The 19,030-nt window shown below is 38.7% G+C and overlaps 1 protein-coding gene across 8 annotated transcripts in view; it reads right to left on the reverse strand.

Annotated features, from left to right (window-relative positions):
• EYA1 (EYA transcriptional coactivator and phosphatase 1) overlaps positions 1-19,030 on the reverse strand; it is a 159,367-nt gene that overhangs the window by 132,919 nt on the left and 7,418 nt on the right. For 5 of the 8 annotated variants that reach the window (XM_060115526.1, XM_060115525.1, XM_060115521.1 and 2 more), the window contains one exon: positions 439-516. The exons of 2 other annotated variants lie outside the window; for them this stretch is intronic. In XM_060115526.1, coding sequence (XP_059971509.1) covers positions 439-516 — 78 coding nt within the window. Of the gene's footprint in view, positions 1-438; positions 517-3,161; positions 3,177-19,030 lie in introns of all 8 variants that reach the window. One more of the 8 variants, XM_060115523.1, reaches the window with a different exon arrangement.

A 19,030-nucleotide genomic window follows, 5' to 3' on the forward strand; every position in this document is an offset into this window, starting at 1 on the left:
TCAGTGAGAAGCCCGTGCACCGCAAGGAAGAGTGGCCCCTGCTCCCTGCAACCAGAGAAAGCCCACATGTGGCAGCAACGACCCAACACAGCCATAAATAAATAAATTTATTAAAAAAGAAAGAAAAATCACACAGATGAGAGACAGAGGGAAGGAGGCATCAACATAATAAAGATAATTTAGAGAAGATGGAGAACAATTCCCCTTTTGATTTTTTTCTCCTTTACAGAATACCAACATTTTCAGCAAACACTTCATCACACTGAACAAAAACATCAGAATTGCAAATATGTGATGCTGAGAAAAACTATACAGTATTACACAGATGATATCCACATACATACACATACACATGCATATACACACATATATTTGTATATGTAAACTAGGAAAAATAATGTTTCATATTACTGTGAAAATCTAATATTTATTCCTTACCTGAACCTGAGAAATTGTCTAAAGACCCGTCTGCTGTTGTTGAAACTATTTCACTGCTGCTCATTGGCTCTGTTTTAACTATAAAAATAAACAACATATATCATATACCCAATTAATATTTATAAAGGCACAGTAGAGAAGATATAACATTCAAAATAATTATAAGAAAATCACTTAAAAATCAATCTTTTCATATTTGAATATAAATCAGATTAATATTCCTAATAGAGTCTTTTTAAAAGAAATTCCCATGTTAAGTGTTTCTTCCTAAGGAAACAATCTATTGTGGCAAGTTACCTTTTAATAGAAACACTTTAAAATTAGTTCAATTCATTGTTGTCTTAAATGTTTACTAAATTGCTTACTAAAATAAATAACTTATGTCTCAAGATTTACATAATGTGGATGTGAAATTATTTCCTTGGGTTTGTAGCCATTCGGCCAAATAGAGTCCAAAGGATAGAAGAGAAAGACTTGAAGAAGTGGGAAATAACACCAGCTTTCATGATGCTCAAGGACAGGTGCATGCGCACACACACTTTCTCAGTTATCCAGCATGGGTAAAAAAACAGAATGCTCATTTTAATGGACTGTTATTACCACCCAGCCATGACAATTCATCAAGGTCTGATGTACACTTAGTACCAAAACCACACTAAATATAAATGAAGCAGAAATAAAATTTTCCATTTAAAAATAACAATAGCAGACAGTCTGTGGAAAGCATAACCTTCAGTAAAGTCCCTTGGGTCTGTAAACTAAAAACATTTATCTTTATGCTATAGGTTCTCCAAAGCAAATCTACTGCACTGATATAGTGAGGGGATTATTGCATCCCTACAGATAAGGCAGAACAGCTCAGAACCCTATTTTCCCTAGTTTTAGCTTAAAAAAAAAAAATAGCATCATTGTTTTCCCTAGAAACTACTAGTGAAGGTTTTTTTTTTTTTTTTTTTTTTTTTGGTTTCTGCTTTATAATACTAGTGAAGTTCTATCACTGGAATTTGCCTAGCCTACTGTGTGGAAGTTATACATCCCTATTAACAGGTTTCCAAGAAGAGTGTAATAATACTTTAGAGGCTACTTAAAAATCAATAACATGTTTCCCAAAATGAAGGCCCTAACAAGAGAATATTTGGGGTGGCTTCTCTCACCAAGTAAACACATCCCGGAATGGGAACGGATGATGGAGAAAATGAACCTTTTCCTTCTCTCAACACTGCTAATCTCCTATAAACATCAGGCAGAGGACAAATTCACCCTCTTGGGCCTTCAAATCTTTTACGAGTGCATAATGAGTAGTTCTAAAATTCACATTATAAATAGTTGCAGCAGATAGCTTCAAAAAAAATTATTTAGACTGTCTCTAAACCAAGTTGAAAAATGAAACCAGTGAGTCCAAAGGGAATCACTTCAATTGATTGTTTTAATGTAGACCAAACAATAGTGTAACTGAAATTTTCTCTTTTCCACCAGTTGTTTCAGATTAGAAGTCTTAGTTGATGCTAATAAATTCTGATATAAGCCTGTATTTCCCTCCTCTCTTCATGCCTCCAGGAAACCTAAGGATTTTGCTCTTCATAAGCATTATATAGCTACAGATTTAGGAAGGCAGGGACACCACTGCTGGTGCACGGTTTCATAGCCAGTTGTCCACATCCTTACTTTACCTCTTTAAAAAGAACTCATATAACGCCCTGTACATAAAAAACAATGGTTCTATTTCACTCTATACTGGACAAATTACCATGGGATCTGAACTCACTATCAAATACCACACACCCAGAAAAAGATCAGAATTAGGCCCAAGGGGAATGGGTCCTACAGAGAACCTACTATGTGTCAGATTCTTTGTAGACATTTTGATTAATCTCTTTAAAGAATTCTACAAGTAGGTCTCAGAACACAACACACAAACTCACTAGTTACGTACTGTCTTCTTGTTTCACAGGCAAAAACTGAAATCAGAGGGGTTAGGAAATTGCCCAAAGTTACACAGTAAGTGGCAGAAATGGGATTTCATGTTGGATATTTTTTATTCCAAGTCTTGAAAAATAGCAGTAAGTGGCACTTCCCAATAATTAGAGCTACTCGACAACAGAGTAAGGCACATTGTGGACATGGTGCAAAGCAAAACCCCTGCAGTCCTTGTCTTCCTAGAGCGTTAACACTTCCAGGCTAGTGAACATGCTGGAAGATCTCAAGCAGAAGGTCCATGCCCACCCATCTGCCTGGGAAAGATGGTGAAGAAGAAATTTACAGTGTGAGATCTTAGCCCAGATGACTTCTAAGTCTTTGCCAAATCTAAGGTCTATGAATCTGTAGACTGGACTATAAAATTCACGAAAGCTTGACTACGCCAAACCACTCCTACTCCTGTACCCCAAGACCTACCCCAGCTACTCTCCATAATTAGCTTAATCAAGTACAGCTTTCACTCCCAAGAGGCGCATTCAATTATACTTGCAATGCCATTAAAACTAGGCAAAAAGAATAGGAAGGAAACGAAGAGGATACTTTTTCTTTTAGGCCCCCAGCCCATTGCTTTTTGCCATTGTTCAAATACACTCATCTATACACTAAAGAATAAAGACTCCCTTTTCCTGATGAACCCAAGTTTTTAAAAGGCTCACTGTTGAAGAGAAGAGGCAGTATATAAAGGAACTACCAGGATATTCGTGATTTTATCAGGTACTGTAATTGAATCTGTGATCACCAGCCACCTGATGCTAAAGAGACTGGTGATTTATTGTGATGGAAAATAGTTTCTGAATGAAAGCCAAATAAACAGAGACCACTGCTGGCTTTGTGGTTGCCAAGCATACACCCACCAGAAAGTTAAAAAGAATAATCTCTGGCCACCAGAACTTTACCCATCCTCACTAGCGCCATGACATTTATAAATATGTCATAGGTGATATAATAGAGCACCTTTCTAAAGCTTTGAATTTAAAAACACAACATACTGGATTTTTTTTTAAGTTTGAGAGATTTAAAATGCTGTCATGTCTGAGAACAGTGATCCCATCTGAGCTATTTATCTGAAAAGAAAAATCTGAGTGACCTGTTCTCCTCTAAATAATGGTAGGATTCTTTTATCTCTGCCATACTGTTTCCTGCATTACATGACTTCTGTCTATCAGAAAATAGCAACTTTTAGTCTCTTATGCCACCACTCAAGAGTCTCTCTATTTCCTACCACTCCAGATTTCCAGTCTTCCATCTGATACTTAAGGACCTACTCATCCTTTAAAAATATTCAGAAATTCTCCTTTACCCGTTTAATCTCCCTGATCCCTTCAACAGCTTCACCTGTCCATGTACTTTAGGCCTGAGTTATACTGGGCAACTTGCTACCCTCCAGAAGTGCCACAAACTTCCATCTATCAATTTCTTTGCACTTTGGTTTTGGAGGCAAATAATCCAGCTACCTGCTATAAGACTTTGTAAAAGTTATATGATCTCTTCAACCTTAATTATCTCATAAAATATTTTAAAAGTAATATCTACAGTGATACACACACACACACACACACACACACACACACACAATGGAATTCTACTCAGCCATAAAACAAATAAAATCTTTCTATTTGTGACACCATGGATAGACCTTGAGGGTATTATGCTAAGTGAAACAAGTCAGAAGAGAAAGATGCCATATGATTTCACTTATATGTGGAATCTACAGAACAAAATAAACGAACAAACAAAGCAAAACTCATAAAGAGAACAGACACTCATAGATACAAAGAACAGATTGGTGGTCGCCAGAGGAGTGTTGTGGGTGGGTGAGATGGGTGAAGGGGGTCAAGAAGTACAAACTTCCAGTTATAAAATAAACAAGCCACGGGGATGTAATGTACAGCATGGGGGCTACAGGCAATAATATAGTCCTGCATATCTGAAAGTTGCTAGAAGGGTGCATCTTGAAAGTTCTCATCACAAGCAAAGAAAATATCTATATTATAGAAATGAAATAAGGATCCATAAAAACGTATGTAAAGTACCTGATACAAATAAGGAACTGAAACTACATTTATCATCATCATTAGTAGCAGCAGTATTATACCTACCTACCCTGAATGCCTTTCTCTTGGGGAATAGTACCAGGGAGCAATAGGGAATAGAGTTAAAATATATAATAAATAAATGAATGAATGAATAAAGGAAGGAATAAAGAGTTAAAAGCACCAGCTTTGGAATTATCAGTTGAAGTTCAATCTAGTGTTGCTATTAATAGTATGAACCTGGAAAAATTACTCAACTTCTGTGTGCCTCAGCTTCCTTCTCTATAAGTGGGGATAACATACTCACGAGAAGATTAAAAAGATAGATGCTTATAAACCATTCAGCACTGTGCTAGGTCCAGAGGCCATGTTTTTACAGTTACTTCTATCATTAGAGTATCTTTATTAAAGTAATTACGAGAAATCAAAGTGTTTCTTCTGGGACAGAATCTGTTACAAACTTCACATTAAAGTTAAGCTTACCCTTTGAAAAGTACATTCGAAGAATCTAAAGCTAAGTGACTTGTCTAAGATCAACCATTAGGGCAACTGCCTCAGGACAGCCAAAATCAAATCAAGGTAACTTGGCGGTAACTCAAGAGGAAGGATTAAATCATGATTATATTAAGTAAACATATCTGCTAATCCCAGAGTCCTAATTTATCCCTCTCCTCCATCTCCCTTTCCGCTTTGGTAACCATAAGTTTGTTTTCTATGTCTGTGAGTCTGCTTTTGTTTTGAAAATAAGTTCATTTGTGTCATATTTTAGATTCCACATGTAAGTGATATCATATGGTATTTGTCTCTTTCTGACTTACTTCACTTAGTATGATAATCTCTAGGTCCATCCATATTGCTGCAAATTCTTCTGCCCATTTTTTAATTGGGTCGTTTGTTTTTTTGATGTTGAGTTATATGAGCTGTTTATATATGTTGGCTATTAATCCCTTATGGGTCATATCATTTGCAAATATTTTCTCCCATTCAGTAGGTTGTCTTCATTTTGTCAGTGGCTTCCTTTGGTGTGCAAAAGCTTTTTAGTTTAATTAGGTACCATTTGTAAATTTTTTTATTTTTATATCTTTATTGGAGTATAATTGCTTTACAATGTTGTTAGTTTCTGCTGTACAACAAAGTGAATCAGCTATATGTATACATATATCCCCATATCCCCTCCCTCTTGAGCCTCCCTCCCACCTTCCCTATCCCACCCCTCTAGATCGTCACAAAGCATCAAGCTGATCTCCCTGTGCTATGCAGCAGCTTCCCACTAGCCATCGATTTTACACTTGGTCGTGTATATATATCAGTGCTACTCTCTCACTTCATCCCAGCTTCCCCTTCCCCCATTGTGTCCTCAAGTCCGTTCTCTACATCTGTGTCTTTATTCCTACCCTGCTATTAGGTTCATCAGTACTGTTTTTTTAGATTCCATATATGTGCGTTAGCGTACGGTATTTGTTTTTCTCTTTCTGACTTACTTCACTCTGTATGACAGACTCTAGGTCCATCCACTTCCTACTATATATATAAAATAGATAAACAACAAGGTCCTACTGCATAGCACAAGGTACTATATTCAATATCCTATAATAAACCATAAGGGAAATGAATATGACAAAGAATACGTATATATGTATAACTGAATCACTTTTCTGTACAGCAGAAACTAACACAACATTGTAAATCAACTATATTTAAATTTAAAAAAATGGTCAGGAGAACTAGACATTTTTCCAAAGAGGAAATGCAGATGACCAACAAGCACATGAAGATGCTCAACACTGCTAATCATCAGGGAAATGCAAGTCAAAACCACAATGAGATATCACCTCACACCTGTCAGAATGGCTATCATCAAAAAGAACACAAATAACAAACATTGGAGAAGATGTAGAGAAAAGGGAACCCTTGTAGACTGTTGGTGGGAATATAAATTGGTGCAGCCACTGTGGAAAACAGTATGGAGGTTTCTCAAAAATCTAAAAATAGAACTACCATATGATCCAGCAATTCCACTCCTGGGTATGTACCCGAAAAAAATGAAAACACTAATTTGAAAAGATCATGTACCCCAATGTTCACAGCAGCATTATTTATAATTGCCAAGATATGGAAGTAACCTAAGAGTCCATCAATGGATGAATGGATAAAGAAGATGTGATATGTGTGTGTGTGTATATATATATATATATATATATACACACACACACAATAGAATGTTACTCAGTCGTAAAAAAGAATAAAATTTTGCCATTTGCAGCAACATGGATGGACTTGGAGGACATTACGCTAAGTGAAATAAGTTGGAGAAAGACAAATACTATATCACTTATATATGGAATCTAAAAAATACAACAAACTAATGAATATATCAAAAAAGAAGCAGATGTACAGATATAGAGAACAAACTAGTGGGTACCATGGGGGGGAGGGGCAATATAGGAGTGGTAAGTGGGAGATACAAACAACTAGGTGTAAGATAGGCTCAAGGATGTATTGTGCAACATGAGGAATATAGCCAATATTTTGTAATAACTGTAAATGGAAAGTAACCTTTAAAAATTATATTAAAATTAAAAAAAAAAAAGAAAACATATACCTCAGTCATTACAATCTTTCTGAAGAAACAGGCTAGTGGGAGGATGGTGAACATGGCAATTGTGATAGAGGATATTCCAGGAGGAAATGTGGGCATTTCTCTCCAGCACTGCTTAGTGGCCCATGGAAGAGAGAACCCTGTCTTTGTGCCCCATAAATTTAACTGGAGACAGAGCTATCAGATCACTGGAGCCTGGGGACTTGAGCTATAAAGACCATCCAACGAACCCATCATACCATGATTCCCTGCTCATCAAGCAACTTCTCATTATAATCTGAATGTTGCAGGCACATAATCTCCAGGAAGATGATAGGCTGATCAGAGGAGATAAGTACCCAGTCCATTTGATTAGTTATATTTCTCACTATAAATTAAGAGGGCAGTTAAAGCACGTTCTTCCCCAGAGGACAGCTGTGCCTGATGGACTGGGAGCCGGACTCTGTGTTAAGGATTTGCCCAGGGGTTTCCCTGGTGGCACAGTGGCTGAGAATCTGCCTGCTAATGCAGGGGGACATGGGTTCGAGCCCGGGTCTGGGAGGGTCCCACATGCCGTAGAGCAACTAGGCCCGTGAGCCACAACTACTGAATCTGCACGTCTGGAGCCTGTGCTCCACAACAAGAGAGGCCGCGGTAGTGAGAGGCCTGCACACCGTGATGAAGAGTGGCCCCCGCTTGCCACAACTAGAGAAAGTCCTCGCACAGAAACGAAGACCCAACACAGCAAAAATAAATTAATTAATTAAACTCCTACTCCCAACATCTTCTTAAAAGAAAAAAATAAAAAGAATTTGCCCAGGATTGCAGCAAAGGCACCAGCCTGGGTAAGCCGTAGATCCTCCCCAGGTAGTATCTAAGCTCATCTCATAACTTTTCTTCTCACTGTGACAGGACAGCTTGCCTTTGCTTGGCACACGCTTGGTCTTCCTCTCTATTTTGTTTCCTACTTCAATGCTCCAGGACTTTACAAACTCTGTTCACTATCCCTCTACTACTCTTTAGGATTCCTTTCTCTCTTCTATTTCAATGAGATTTACTTTCATTCCACTTTGGTAGTTAAATACTTCAGCTACACCACTTCCTAGAACTGCACTGCCTCTAAATAACACCGCCTTTTACCTTTTTCATTTGCTCACTTCTGCTGGACTAGCTCTTAATGCTCCTCAGAATAACCCGTCTTTCTAAACCCCTATCCATTCTCCCACTCCAACCACACCAGCCCAGTCTGGAACCCAGAACTCCCCCCCTAGAATCCCATGTCTCACCTCATTTTTCCAAGCATCTTTTTTGCCAAGCTCCATTCTCAGGATTGGCAATCTCTTACTGTTCACTCTTTGGCTCTGTTCTGGCTGGCTGAGCATAGGAGAGGAGACCACAATTCACCCGCTAACTGAATCCACTAAAATGTATGCTTTCTGTATTCTTTTCAGTCATCCTGTTGCCTGACAATCCCACCTTTCCATTTCTTCTGCCTGAAAGTTTCCATCAAGTCTTTTCTACTTTACTCAAAACTCCAAACCGCACCTTATTCCCCATCCTCTTTAGCACATGTCCTCACCAACTATTTTATAAAGAATGTAGAAGCTGCATTAAATCTTTCAATGATCTTCCTACAATGTTTTCCATTTTCCCACTGATGAATCTCAATAGAGGTTTTCTTTCCTCTAGCAGGGTTTAAATTTTACACCTTTATTCTTGCACCACGTCCATACCTTCTTTGCAACAACGCTCCAATATTTGATTGTTTGGTCTCAACATCTTCAATCGTTCCATCTTGAGGGACTACTTCCTTCTACTTCCCCTAACTTTTTTTTTTTTTGCGGTATGCGGGCCTCTCACTGTTGTGGCCTCTCCCGTTGCAGAGCACAGGCTCCGGATGCGCAGGCTCAGCGGCCATGGCTCACGGGCCCAGCCGCTCCGCGGCATATGGGATCCTCCCGGACCGGGGCACGAACCCGTATCCCCTGCATCGGCAGGCGGACTCTCAACCACTGCGCCACCAGGGGGGCCCCCCTAACTTTAAAAACAGGCAGCAGCACTACTTACAATAGCCAGGACATGGAAGCAACCTAAATGTCCATCAACAGAGGAATGGATAAAGATGTGGGATATATATACAACGGAATATAACTCAGCCATCAAAAAGGAACAAAATAATGCCATTTGCAGCAACATGGAGATTGTCATACTGAGTGAAGTCAGAAAGAGAAAGACAAGTATCATATGATATTGCTTATATGTGGAATCTAAAAAAAGGGTAAAAATGAACTTATTTACAAACCAGAAATTGAGTCACAGATGCAGAAAACAAACTTATGGTTACCAGGGGGAAAGAGGGGAGAGGGATACATTAAGAGATTGAGATTGACATATATATATAATAGATAACTAATAAGGACCTACTATATAGCACAGGGAACTCTACTCAATATTCTGTAATGACCTATACAGGAAAAGAATCTAAAAAAGAGTGGATATATGTATAACTGATTTGCTTTGCTGTACACCTGAAACTAACACAACATTGCAAATCAACTATACTCCAATAAAATTTTTTTTAAAAAATCCAATAAATAAATAAATAAGGCAGGTCTGCCCTGATTTTAAAAAAACTTCTCTCAAGAATGATCTACTTCTCTCCCTTCTTTCATCACTAAGTTTTCTGAAAATTTGCCTTCAAATCCTTAATATCTACTCTCTCTTTAATCCTTTGTATCGTCCCTTTATAGCTACTATTTTACTAAAAGGATATTCCTAATTGCCTGATGCAAACTTTTTCCATCCTGATTTTCCTTAATTCTTCTGTGGAGTGGGCCTTCCTCGACACTTTTCTCATCATTGACCAACACAACACAGCAGTGTTTTCCTTTTTTAACCTGTATATGTCTTTTTCTCAGGATTGTCTTCCTTTGCCTACTCTGTGGTTCTATAATTCTACCTCCTCATTTATCTAAATTGTCCCTCACAGTTATGTCTCTCCACAATTAAAAAAAAATCTCTTTCATGTAGGCAACTCTCAAATCTCTATCCACATGCACAACTTTTTCACGGGGACCAATCCTCACATCCCAATTATGCAAGGCCCTTGCCTGGATCAAGGTCAAATCAACCTGCTCAAACGCAAACTCCTCATCCTATCCCTTTGTAACGGTCATGCCACCTAGACTGAAAGTTTCCTTTTCACCCTGATTCCTCCCAGCAACTCTTCCCTCACACTCCATTGCCAAGTCCATCATTTCTACCATTCTAATCTTTACAACCATTTCCCCCCCTAATTTCACAGCCACTAACTTAATTACCTTATACCTCTTCTCTTGGAAAAGCTGACCAATTTGCTTTTCAGTCTCTACTCTATTTTGAGCAGAGATACTTATCTTTCCTTAGCCGAGATTTGAGCAAGTCACTCCTGGCTCTGAGGTCTAAGAGCAGGCTCTCCACTTTCTCCCAAATTAAGTTACCATTCCTTTATCATATTCATAAGGCCCTCTATACTCTAAGACCAAGCTTCTTATACTTTTATTTTTTCCTTTCCTTGCCAGTTCTTCCATACACATTTTACACTTGTATAACAAACGCTAACTTACAAGAATATAAGAATATTACAAAATATAAGGTCACATCTAATTGTCCTAACTTTCCTATGTGACACTTATTATCTCCCTTTTACAGACAAAGAACCACATGTCCATATATACAGTCAACATTTAAACCAAACTGGTCTACTGAATGTTTAATGTTTCCTCAAATCCACAGTATGGCTAGTGCCTTTCCTTCTGACATCAAATGTTCTACAAATTCCCATCAACCAATGTCCCACCTGCTGTGTGAAGTCTTGCCTGATCTACTACTCGGGGGTGATTCTTCTTTTCCTTGAGCTTGTACCTCATTTAGAACACAGATCCCACTCAACCTCATTTTACATTTCACAGTCTTATCCGTTTGAATATATTATACATTTCTTCCTGATAGGAACTCCAGCTTTTTATATCTCTACAGAACAGAGCACCATGCTTGACACATAGCTGGAACACAATATTCACTGAAGGAATGGATGAAGGTAAAAATGTACAACTGACTTTAAAAAACGGATTACAACTGACTTCATACCACTAGGCATATTGCATAAGGCAATTAAACACACTGTGTATGATCAAACAGAAGATTACATTTTATTCTTCCCCAATTATCACTCTGTCAATGTATGTGCAGGTTCTTGTAAAGCCTCTCACTTACAGGACACATGCCCCTCATGTTATTTTGAGCAAAGTACTCTTTGGAGAAGATACATTCGCATAAAGGAATATCAATCATTGGAATTTTTGTATGTTTAGAGAGAAGCCTTCCTGAATCAGTAAAAAGAGAGGTACATAAGTCACAAAGATTTAATAATAATTTGTGGGGCATGACCAGCCCAAGACAAATGTTAGATATTGCTGTAAGTAAGCCTTAAAAAGCCCTTTAAAGAGATACAATTATGCTGTACAGATGACAAATAACCTATAAGACAAAAGTATAACCATAATAATATTAAGTTATAGTTTGGATTCAATGATAGTATCACTCACAGATTTAATGACTGCTCAAATCATGAGGCCAAAGTGGCAATGTATATATTTTTTTGTCTTTTTGCGGTACGCGGGCCTCTCACTGTTGTGGCCTCTCCCATTGCAGAGCACAGGCTCCGGACGCGCAGGCTCAGCGGCCATGGCTCACGGGCCCAGCCGCTCTGCGGCATGTGGGATCTTCCCGGACCGAGGCATGAACCCGTGTCCCCTGCATTGGCAGGCAGACTCTCAACCACTGTGTCACCAGCGAAGCATGGAAATGTATGTTTTTTAAAAAATGTGTCAAATGACTCAAAAAGTGGCATCAAGGGATACCAAATGCATATGTAAACAGAATAAAATTATTACATGAAATATGAAAGTGCAAGTTAGCAATATTCCCAAATTTATATATTTTATATATCTTATTTTAGACATATAATTGAATTAATAATTACAAGCAGCCATTCAACTCTTTCTTCTTTATCTAAAAGTTTATATATCTACCTTTGGTTAATACCCATTTGGAAAACGAGGTATCACAATCTGGAATATGATTATTATTCCTCTAAAAATTTAAGGTCATCCTCTTTTTCTTAAAAGAGAGTAGAAAAATATTAACTCTACAAAATAGCAATACAACCTTATGAAAACCAAATCAACATACATAGACTAAACTTGAACTTAAGGGTATACATCGCCAACAAGAAATGTTATTCAGTTTCAAAACTCATTATTCACAGAAAGTACAGCATATTGGAGTAGCACTGTGCAATGATTTATGTCGAGGTCTGGACTCGTTGACTTTTTTTGGTAAAAGAAGTGATACTTGGTAAGTGATGGCTGCTCCATCAAAATGTCTCCTGCGATTTCATTTTCTTTTTTTTTTTTCTTTTTTTTTTTTTTGGCAATTCTCATTCTTGCCACACAAGCTCAGGTTTCTAACACACGAAATCTTGGCAGATCAGATGAGCCTCCATTTTGCCGCACATCTCTGCCTCAATCCAATCTATCCTTGAAATTGCTGCCAGATTCATACCCAAAACACTTGCACCATATCAATCCCTCACTCAAAATATTCAGTGGCTTCTCTACTGGCTCCAGGATGAAGTCCAAATTCCTTAGCCTAGTATTCAGGGTCCTCCACCTCCTAGTTTGGCTCTAGATGATCCTTCCAACCTTATCTACTATCAGTTCCTCTTCAGCTCAACTGGTCTCCTCCCAGTCTCCCAAACGATCCTACCTTTGTTCGCATTGGTCCCTCGTTTAGAATGCATTCCATCCCTTCTCAACCTATTCAAATTCTACCCATTTCCCAAACACTCAGCTCAGATTCCATCTCCTTCTTGAAGCCTGGCCAGACCTCAGCAAGCTGAAGAGCTCTTTTCTCTGAACTCTGAGAGCACTTTTGTTTGCATCAGTGGCTTCTAACCTTCTTGAGAATGAAGCCCTCTTTCTAACACCAAAACATTTCAGAACCCAAGTGATAGCCTATTTTTAATCTGTTGATTGAGAAAGTACCTGATGACAAAAACCTACTGTGAATTTTCGGACAAGAAAATTTATATTTTCATAAACATAACAGAACGTCCATACGTGAAAAAGAGTTAAAGATGTATGTGACCTATTAATTTCCTCATCCTTCGGACAGAGCTCTTTGCACAGAATTTGCTGACTTTCAGTACTAGCTCTGCAACTCCTGGGGATCTCTAAGCCACAGACTGGAAATCTCTGCCTTCATAATTTAATTGACACAACATGACCTTTCAGTTTTTGCCAAATTTTTTAAAGAGTCGTATCTCCCCCAACCAGACTGTGAGCTTTTAAAGGCAGAGGTAGTGTCATACTTCATTGTATATGTGCTAGAACCTGGCAGAGTGCTTTGTACACAGTGAAAACTAAATAAATGTTTCCTTCCTAGGACACTTTAAGTATCTGAGGTTCACTTTTTTCATCAATATTTTATTACAAAAATTTTCCTACATACTGAAAAGCTGAAAGAACTATACACTGAACAGCCAGAAACCTACCACCAGGATTTCACCATTAACATTTTAATCTATTTACTTTTCCACATCTATTCCTCATAAAACCATCTTATTCTACATGCATTAAAAATAAGCTGCAGACATAATATAGTTCCCCAAAACACTTCAGCACTCATATCATTAGAGTTCATATTTGTTTATGGTCCTTTTTTCTTTTAAGTAAAATATACATAATGAAACACACAAATCTTAAATGTGCCATTTGATGACGTTGAACAGATACCTACATTTAGATGCCAAAGTGGGATCTAAACATTTTTAGTGTGTTATAAGAATGGGAACATGGCACAACGGTCTGAAAAGGTTGTTCCAATTTTAAGAATTGAGTTAGCAACATAACAGTCTCAATTTATGGCATAGGCAATACTTACATAGAATTTTCATGTGGAAGAGTAGTCACTTTAAAAATAGCTTATATATATTGAGCATTTACCACATGCCAGGCATTGTGCTAAGCACTTTGTAAGCAACAGCTTATTTGCTTCTCATGGCAACATCATGAGATATTTATTATAATTGTCACATTTGAAAGATGAGGAAACTGCAGCTTAAAGATGTTTAAAAACTAGCCTAAGGTCACACAATTAGGTTTCAAATTTCTTTGATTACTATACCTTTTATGAAACCACTGAAAAATCAAACGTTGTCCAATTAGGGTTTTATCATCCTTAATCATTCCTCTGATGGAGATCTGAACAATCAGTGAAGGGCACAGCAATAGGAAAGTCCCAGAAGAGCAGGGCATTGAACAAAAGTGTACCACTGTATGTTGCAAATTAGCGGTTGGTAAAATAAACTGGTGTATGAAGATTGGAAGCAGATGAACTGGCTTGGGTTCATAACCTCAATCATATCAATCTGGAAAAATGGTTTACTTGCCTACAATGTAATCAACCTACCAAATTTACATCTCAGATCATACCTTTTCCCATTCTTCACCGAATCACAGGAGCACCCAGAACTAAATCCTACCCTCACTGTGTGTTAATTGAGAAAGTACTTATTGAGTACCACAGGTACTCAAAGTACCTGCAAAGGCTATTAAGAGATGTGCAGATCTCACAAGGGAAGGAAACATCTTCTCTTTCCATGGAAACACTGCAGTAGCCAGCCAGTATGCAGTAGCCATATGTTTGCTTAAAAACATATAACATGGATTAGTCTTTACTAATAGCTGCTACTCTTTGAGCATGTGGCATGGCAGTGACTGTGCTTAGCATTTTAGGTCTGTCCCTGCCTTTAAAGAACCTTGAGCCTCTACTGGGTGAAACACACCCAGTGAAAAAGGTACAACCCCCATTTTACAGTGGGGAAAGCAGAGGCTCAGAGATCATATATGATAATAACAGTAACAACAAAAACAGCCAATGGATAGTAAGTATTTCCTAGGAGTCAGACTGTTGTAAGTGCTTTACCCACTCATTTAACTATCCTCACACCCCGACAGGTCAGTACTATTATTCTCTTCATTTTACAGACCAGGAAGCAGAGATATAGGGCATCACACTTGCTAACTGGTAAGGGGCAGGGCTAGTATCCTGGCTTCCAGGCCTTCCCCCAACCCCTTGGTGTCTCTCAAAACCCACATGTCCGTTACATTGTTAGTAAATAGCTAAACTGATTTTTTTTTTTTTTTTTCTGTACGCGGGCCTCTCACTCTTGTGGCCTCTCCCATTGTGGAGCACAGGCTCCGGATGCGCAAGCTCCGCGGCCATGGCTCACGGGCCCAGCCGCTCCGCGGCATGTGGGATCTTCCCGGACCGGGGCACGAACCCGTGTCCCCTGCATCGGCAGGCGGACTCTCAACCACTGCGCAACCAGGGAAGCCCTAAACTGACAATGTTAAGCCCAGGTTAGTCTGACTGCAAAATCCACCCTCTCACGATCATGCAATACGGCTCTGATATATTTTTAATATTATCCATTCTCTGCTTTCCTTAAGGCAAGTATCAGATAGAAATTTGTGCTGAAAGAAATAAAAATATATAAATAAGTACATGATTTTAGATTAAAATGCCCTCGTAACTTCTCACCTGGAGTCTTTTCTCCCCACCTACCACCTATTGAATAGCATTTCAAAGTACTACCTAAGTGTATTTCCAAGACACAGACTCTATCACATAACTCTCCTGTTTGCAAGCCTTCAGGTCACCCAGTTCCTTCAGGATTGAATCCAAACTCCTGAACCTGGTACATAAGGCCATTCATCATCTGGCTGCCATGTCTCTCACCAACCCCTCCGCCCCACCCCCCCAACACACAAACACAGCCCCCGGGATTAGGGATGGCTTTGCTACAGCTGAATAATGCATGGTCTCCCTTTCTGCCTTTCTGGCTTGGCATCCAGAGGTTTTCTACCTCTCCTTCAAGATTCAGTTTAAGCGTTACCAGTGTGCAGAAACCATCCTTAGATCACCTCAGTCATGATTAGATGTCCCTCCTCCTCTGGAGAATACAGCCCTGAGCATCAAGTATGGTGGTCATCTGATTATTGGTCTGCAAATCACAGTAGACCATGAACTTCTCCTTGGCAAGAATGGTATTTGGTAAATTTCTAGACACAATTACTTAAGAACTATTTCTTGAATTAACAAGGAAATAGTGGATATATAATACGATATATATTCTTATATGATATGTATATTCTTTTCACTGCAATGTGTATACATCCTTGCTCCTGCAATTTTTCCCCTTAAACCTCCAGTCATGGCTCCTTACCATCTATGTAAGGATACTAAACCTAAGTGTGCTAACTGCTTGATCTTTTTATCATTCAGCTGTTTCTCGGACTATGTGAAAGTTAATTCATCGTTGCTAAATAACACTGAGTCCAAGTTGAAGTTCCCATTTATAAAACAGTTAATTAGTACATATCAAATGCAAGTTAAGTTACTATGGAGCAAATTCAAACTCAGCAGCAAGGTTGACGGCAGATATTCTCTGGATGGATGGTCTATGGCTACTGTAGGAATTGGTCTGTGCAATGATCATTTTCAAAAATTTGCAAAATGGGCTTTAGCTACTTATTGAATCTGTTAATGCTTTGTAAATAAAGTCAGTGAACCTTCTCTTGGAATCCTTCACCTGCATTATTTACTTAGTAATATGCAATAACCAATATTTGTTGACTGCTTAATCAGGGCCAAGCCTTCTGCCAGCTGCTAAGGACACGATAGTGAACAGACTTATCCCTGCCTTAGGGACCCTTGAGCCTCTACTAGGTGAAATACACATATAAATGGAAGCTGTAGTTCCTTCAACGGGTAATAATCTTAGATAAAGTAACATAAAAACTTCTTAAGGCAGGTTAAGTATTTCAGTAAGTGCTAAGTTTTTAGGCTATTAGGAAGTCCTTTTTTTTTTTTTTTTTTGAGTGTAAAGGATGCAGGCTTTAAAATTAGCCTGACACGCCTTTGAATCTCTTTTCCAACACAGATAATATGCTGTGGAAGCATAGAATAATCACTTAAACTCTGTACAATGAGGTGCAGAAAAGCTACCCTAACTTTTTTCAGGATAAAAGGAAATAAGGTCGGTGGAGGGAATAAAAGACTTGCTTACGTAGTAAGAACTCTGTCTATTCAGCTCCTAGTCCTTGTTTTGCTAAAACAGTATTCTCCCCACACAAAATTCCCCTTATCGGTAATAGATGCAGTGATAAAACAGGGAAGTATTTTAGATTTTGATTTAGATTAATTTTATGAAAGAAAAAATGTCTCTGTTGTATATTACAGGGAGCACTTTAAAATACATCCTTGGGGGCTTCCCTGGTGGCTCAGTGGTTAAGAATCTGCCTGCCAATGCAGGAGACACGGGTTCGAGCCCTGATCCAGGAAGATCCCACATGCCGCAGAGCAACTAAGCCTGTGAGCCACAACTACTGAGCCTGCACTCTAGAGCACGCGAGCCACAACTACTGAAGCCCGCGCGCCTAGAGCCCGTGTTCCGCAACAAGAGAAACCACCACAATGAAAAGCCTGCTCACCACAAGGAAGAGTAGCTCCCGCTCACCGCAACTAGAGAAGGCCCACGCGCAGCAATGAAGACCCAACGCAGCCAAAAATAAATAAATTAATTAAAAATAAATAAATAAAATAAAATACATCCTTGGAATGTGTTTGATAGAGTTCACCCAACTTTTTCAGTGTAATGGGACACTGGAGGCATGAAATAGAACTGAAAAACCTGCAAAACCAGCAAACTACCTTGTACATAATCATAGTAAGCTTTTAGTTATAAACTACTTGGGTGCCCTAAAGCTTAACATAAATCCTCAATTAGCTTCTCAAAATGTATGTTCTCTTTTAGTAAAGGCAATATTTAACAGTCTTTGAGGATGGCTATGTGACAGATGACTTTTTCCTACCCAATGTGAAAAGGGAAAAATAGAAAATTTGCAATTATGTATATATTCTTTCTATTATATTGTGAGTTTGGAGGCAAAAAGAAGAGAATGAATTATTCTTGGACCTTATGCCAAGTAAGCAAGGTGAGAATAAGTGTGCATGCGTGCACGCACACACACACATACACACCACTTTTATCTATATACTGCTCACCCCAAAACATCCTTGGGCATCCTAAGAAATTAGGAACTACTTAAATCAGGGAATTCATGACCAAAGGGATAAGGATTGGCCTAAATACTGGCACTCACTAAAGGTTTGCACATCCCTCTGGGGGAAACCAAAGTTTCTCCCAGAGATAGGATGTCCTTAGGAAGTTATACATATTTCTGTTCCAATGAAAGTTCTGGCCCAGCTAGGGGAGAGGTGCCCCAGAACCGTAATTCTCTGAACTATTGATACTGGGAGTAGATGAAAACTGTCTACATGGAGTCATTAGTTTATCAAGAAGCCTGGCCCTCTAGAAACTCTGAGCCTAGTTTCAGGCAGTATTATAGTTCCTATTATTACTATGAAAGATAGTTAGTGATATATAATTGGCTAGAGTATGTTTGCCAACCTGCAAGCCCTACACATGCCACCCCTCTCTTCCTCCCACTTGACCTCTTCCACTCCCTGTCATTCTCTCTCCTCCTGTTCCTAGGATGTAGCACGCATGTTCCCAACTCATGGCTTTGGTAACTGCTCTTCCTATGGAGCCCCAACAAATGCCATTCAAGCTTCTTCTTTGAGTTTTGCTTGGTTACTATAACCTGGTTCTTAAAGTCAAGAGAAATGTGACCAAATTTATCACCCACTTCAAAATATTTTCTGAGGCCGAAAAGACCTACTCTTGAGCAGTAGCAAAACTGCAACCACTTTTAAAATTTCACAGTAATACTGCTTCAATCCAAATGTGCATATAATAATGACTATTATAATGAAAAGCAGAGATGACTTCCCAACTCCGTTTGATCCCAGAGAGGCTTAACATAGATGGACGGCT

The sequence above is a fragment of the Mesoplodon densirostris genome, chromosome 13, assembly GCF_025265405.1.
Source record: "Mesoplodon densirostris isolate mMesDen1 chromosome 13, mMesDen1 primary haplotype, whole genome shotgun sequence".
NCBI classification, from domain to species: domain Eukaryota; kingdom Metazoa; phylum Chordata; class Mammalia; order Artiodactyla; family Ziphiidae; genus Mesoplodon; species Mesoplodon densirostris.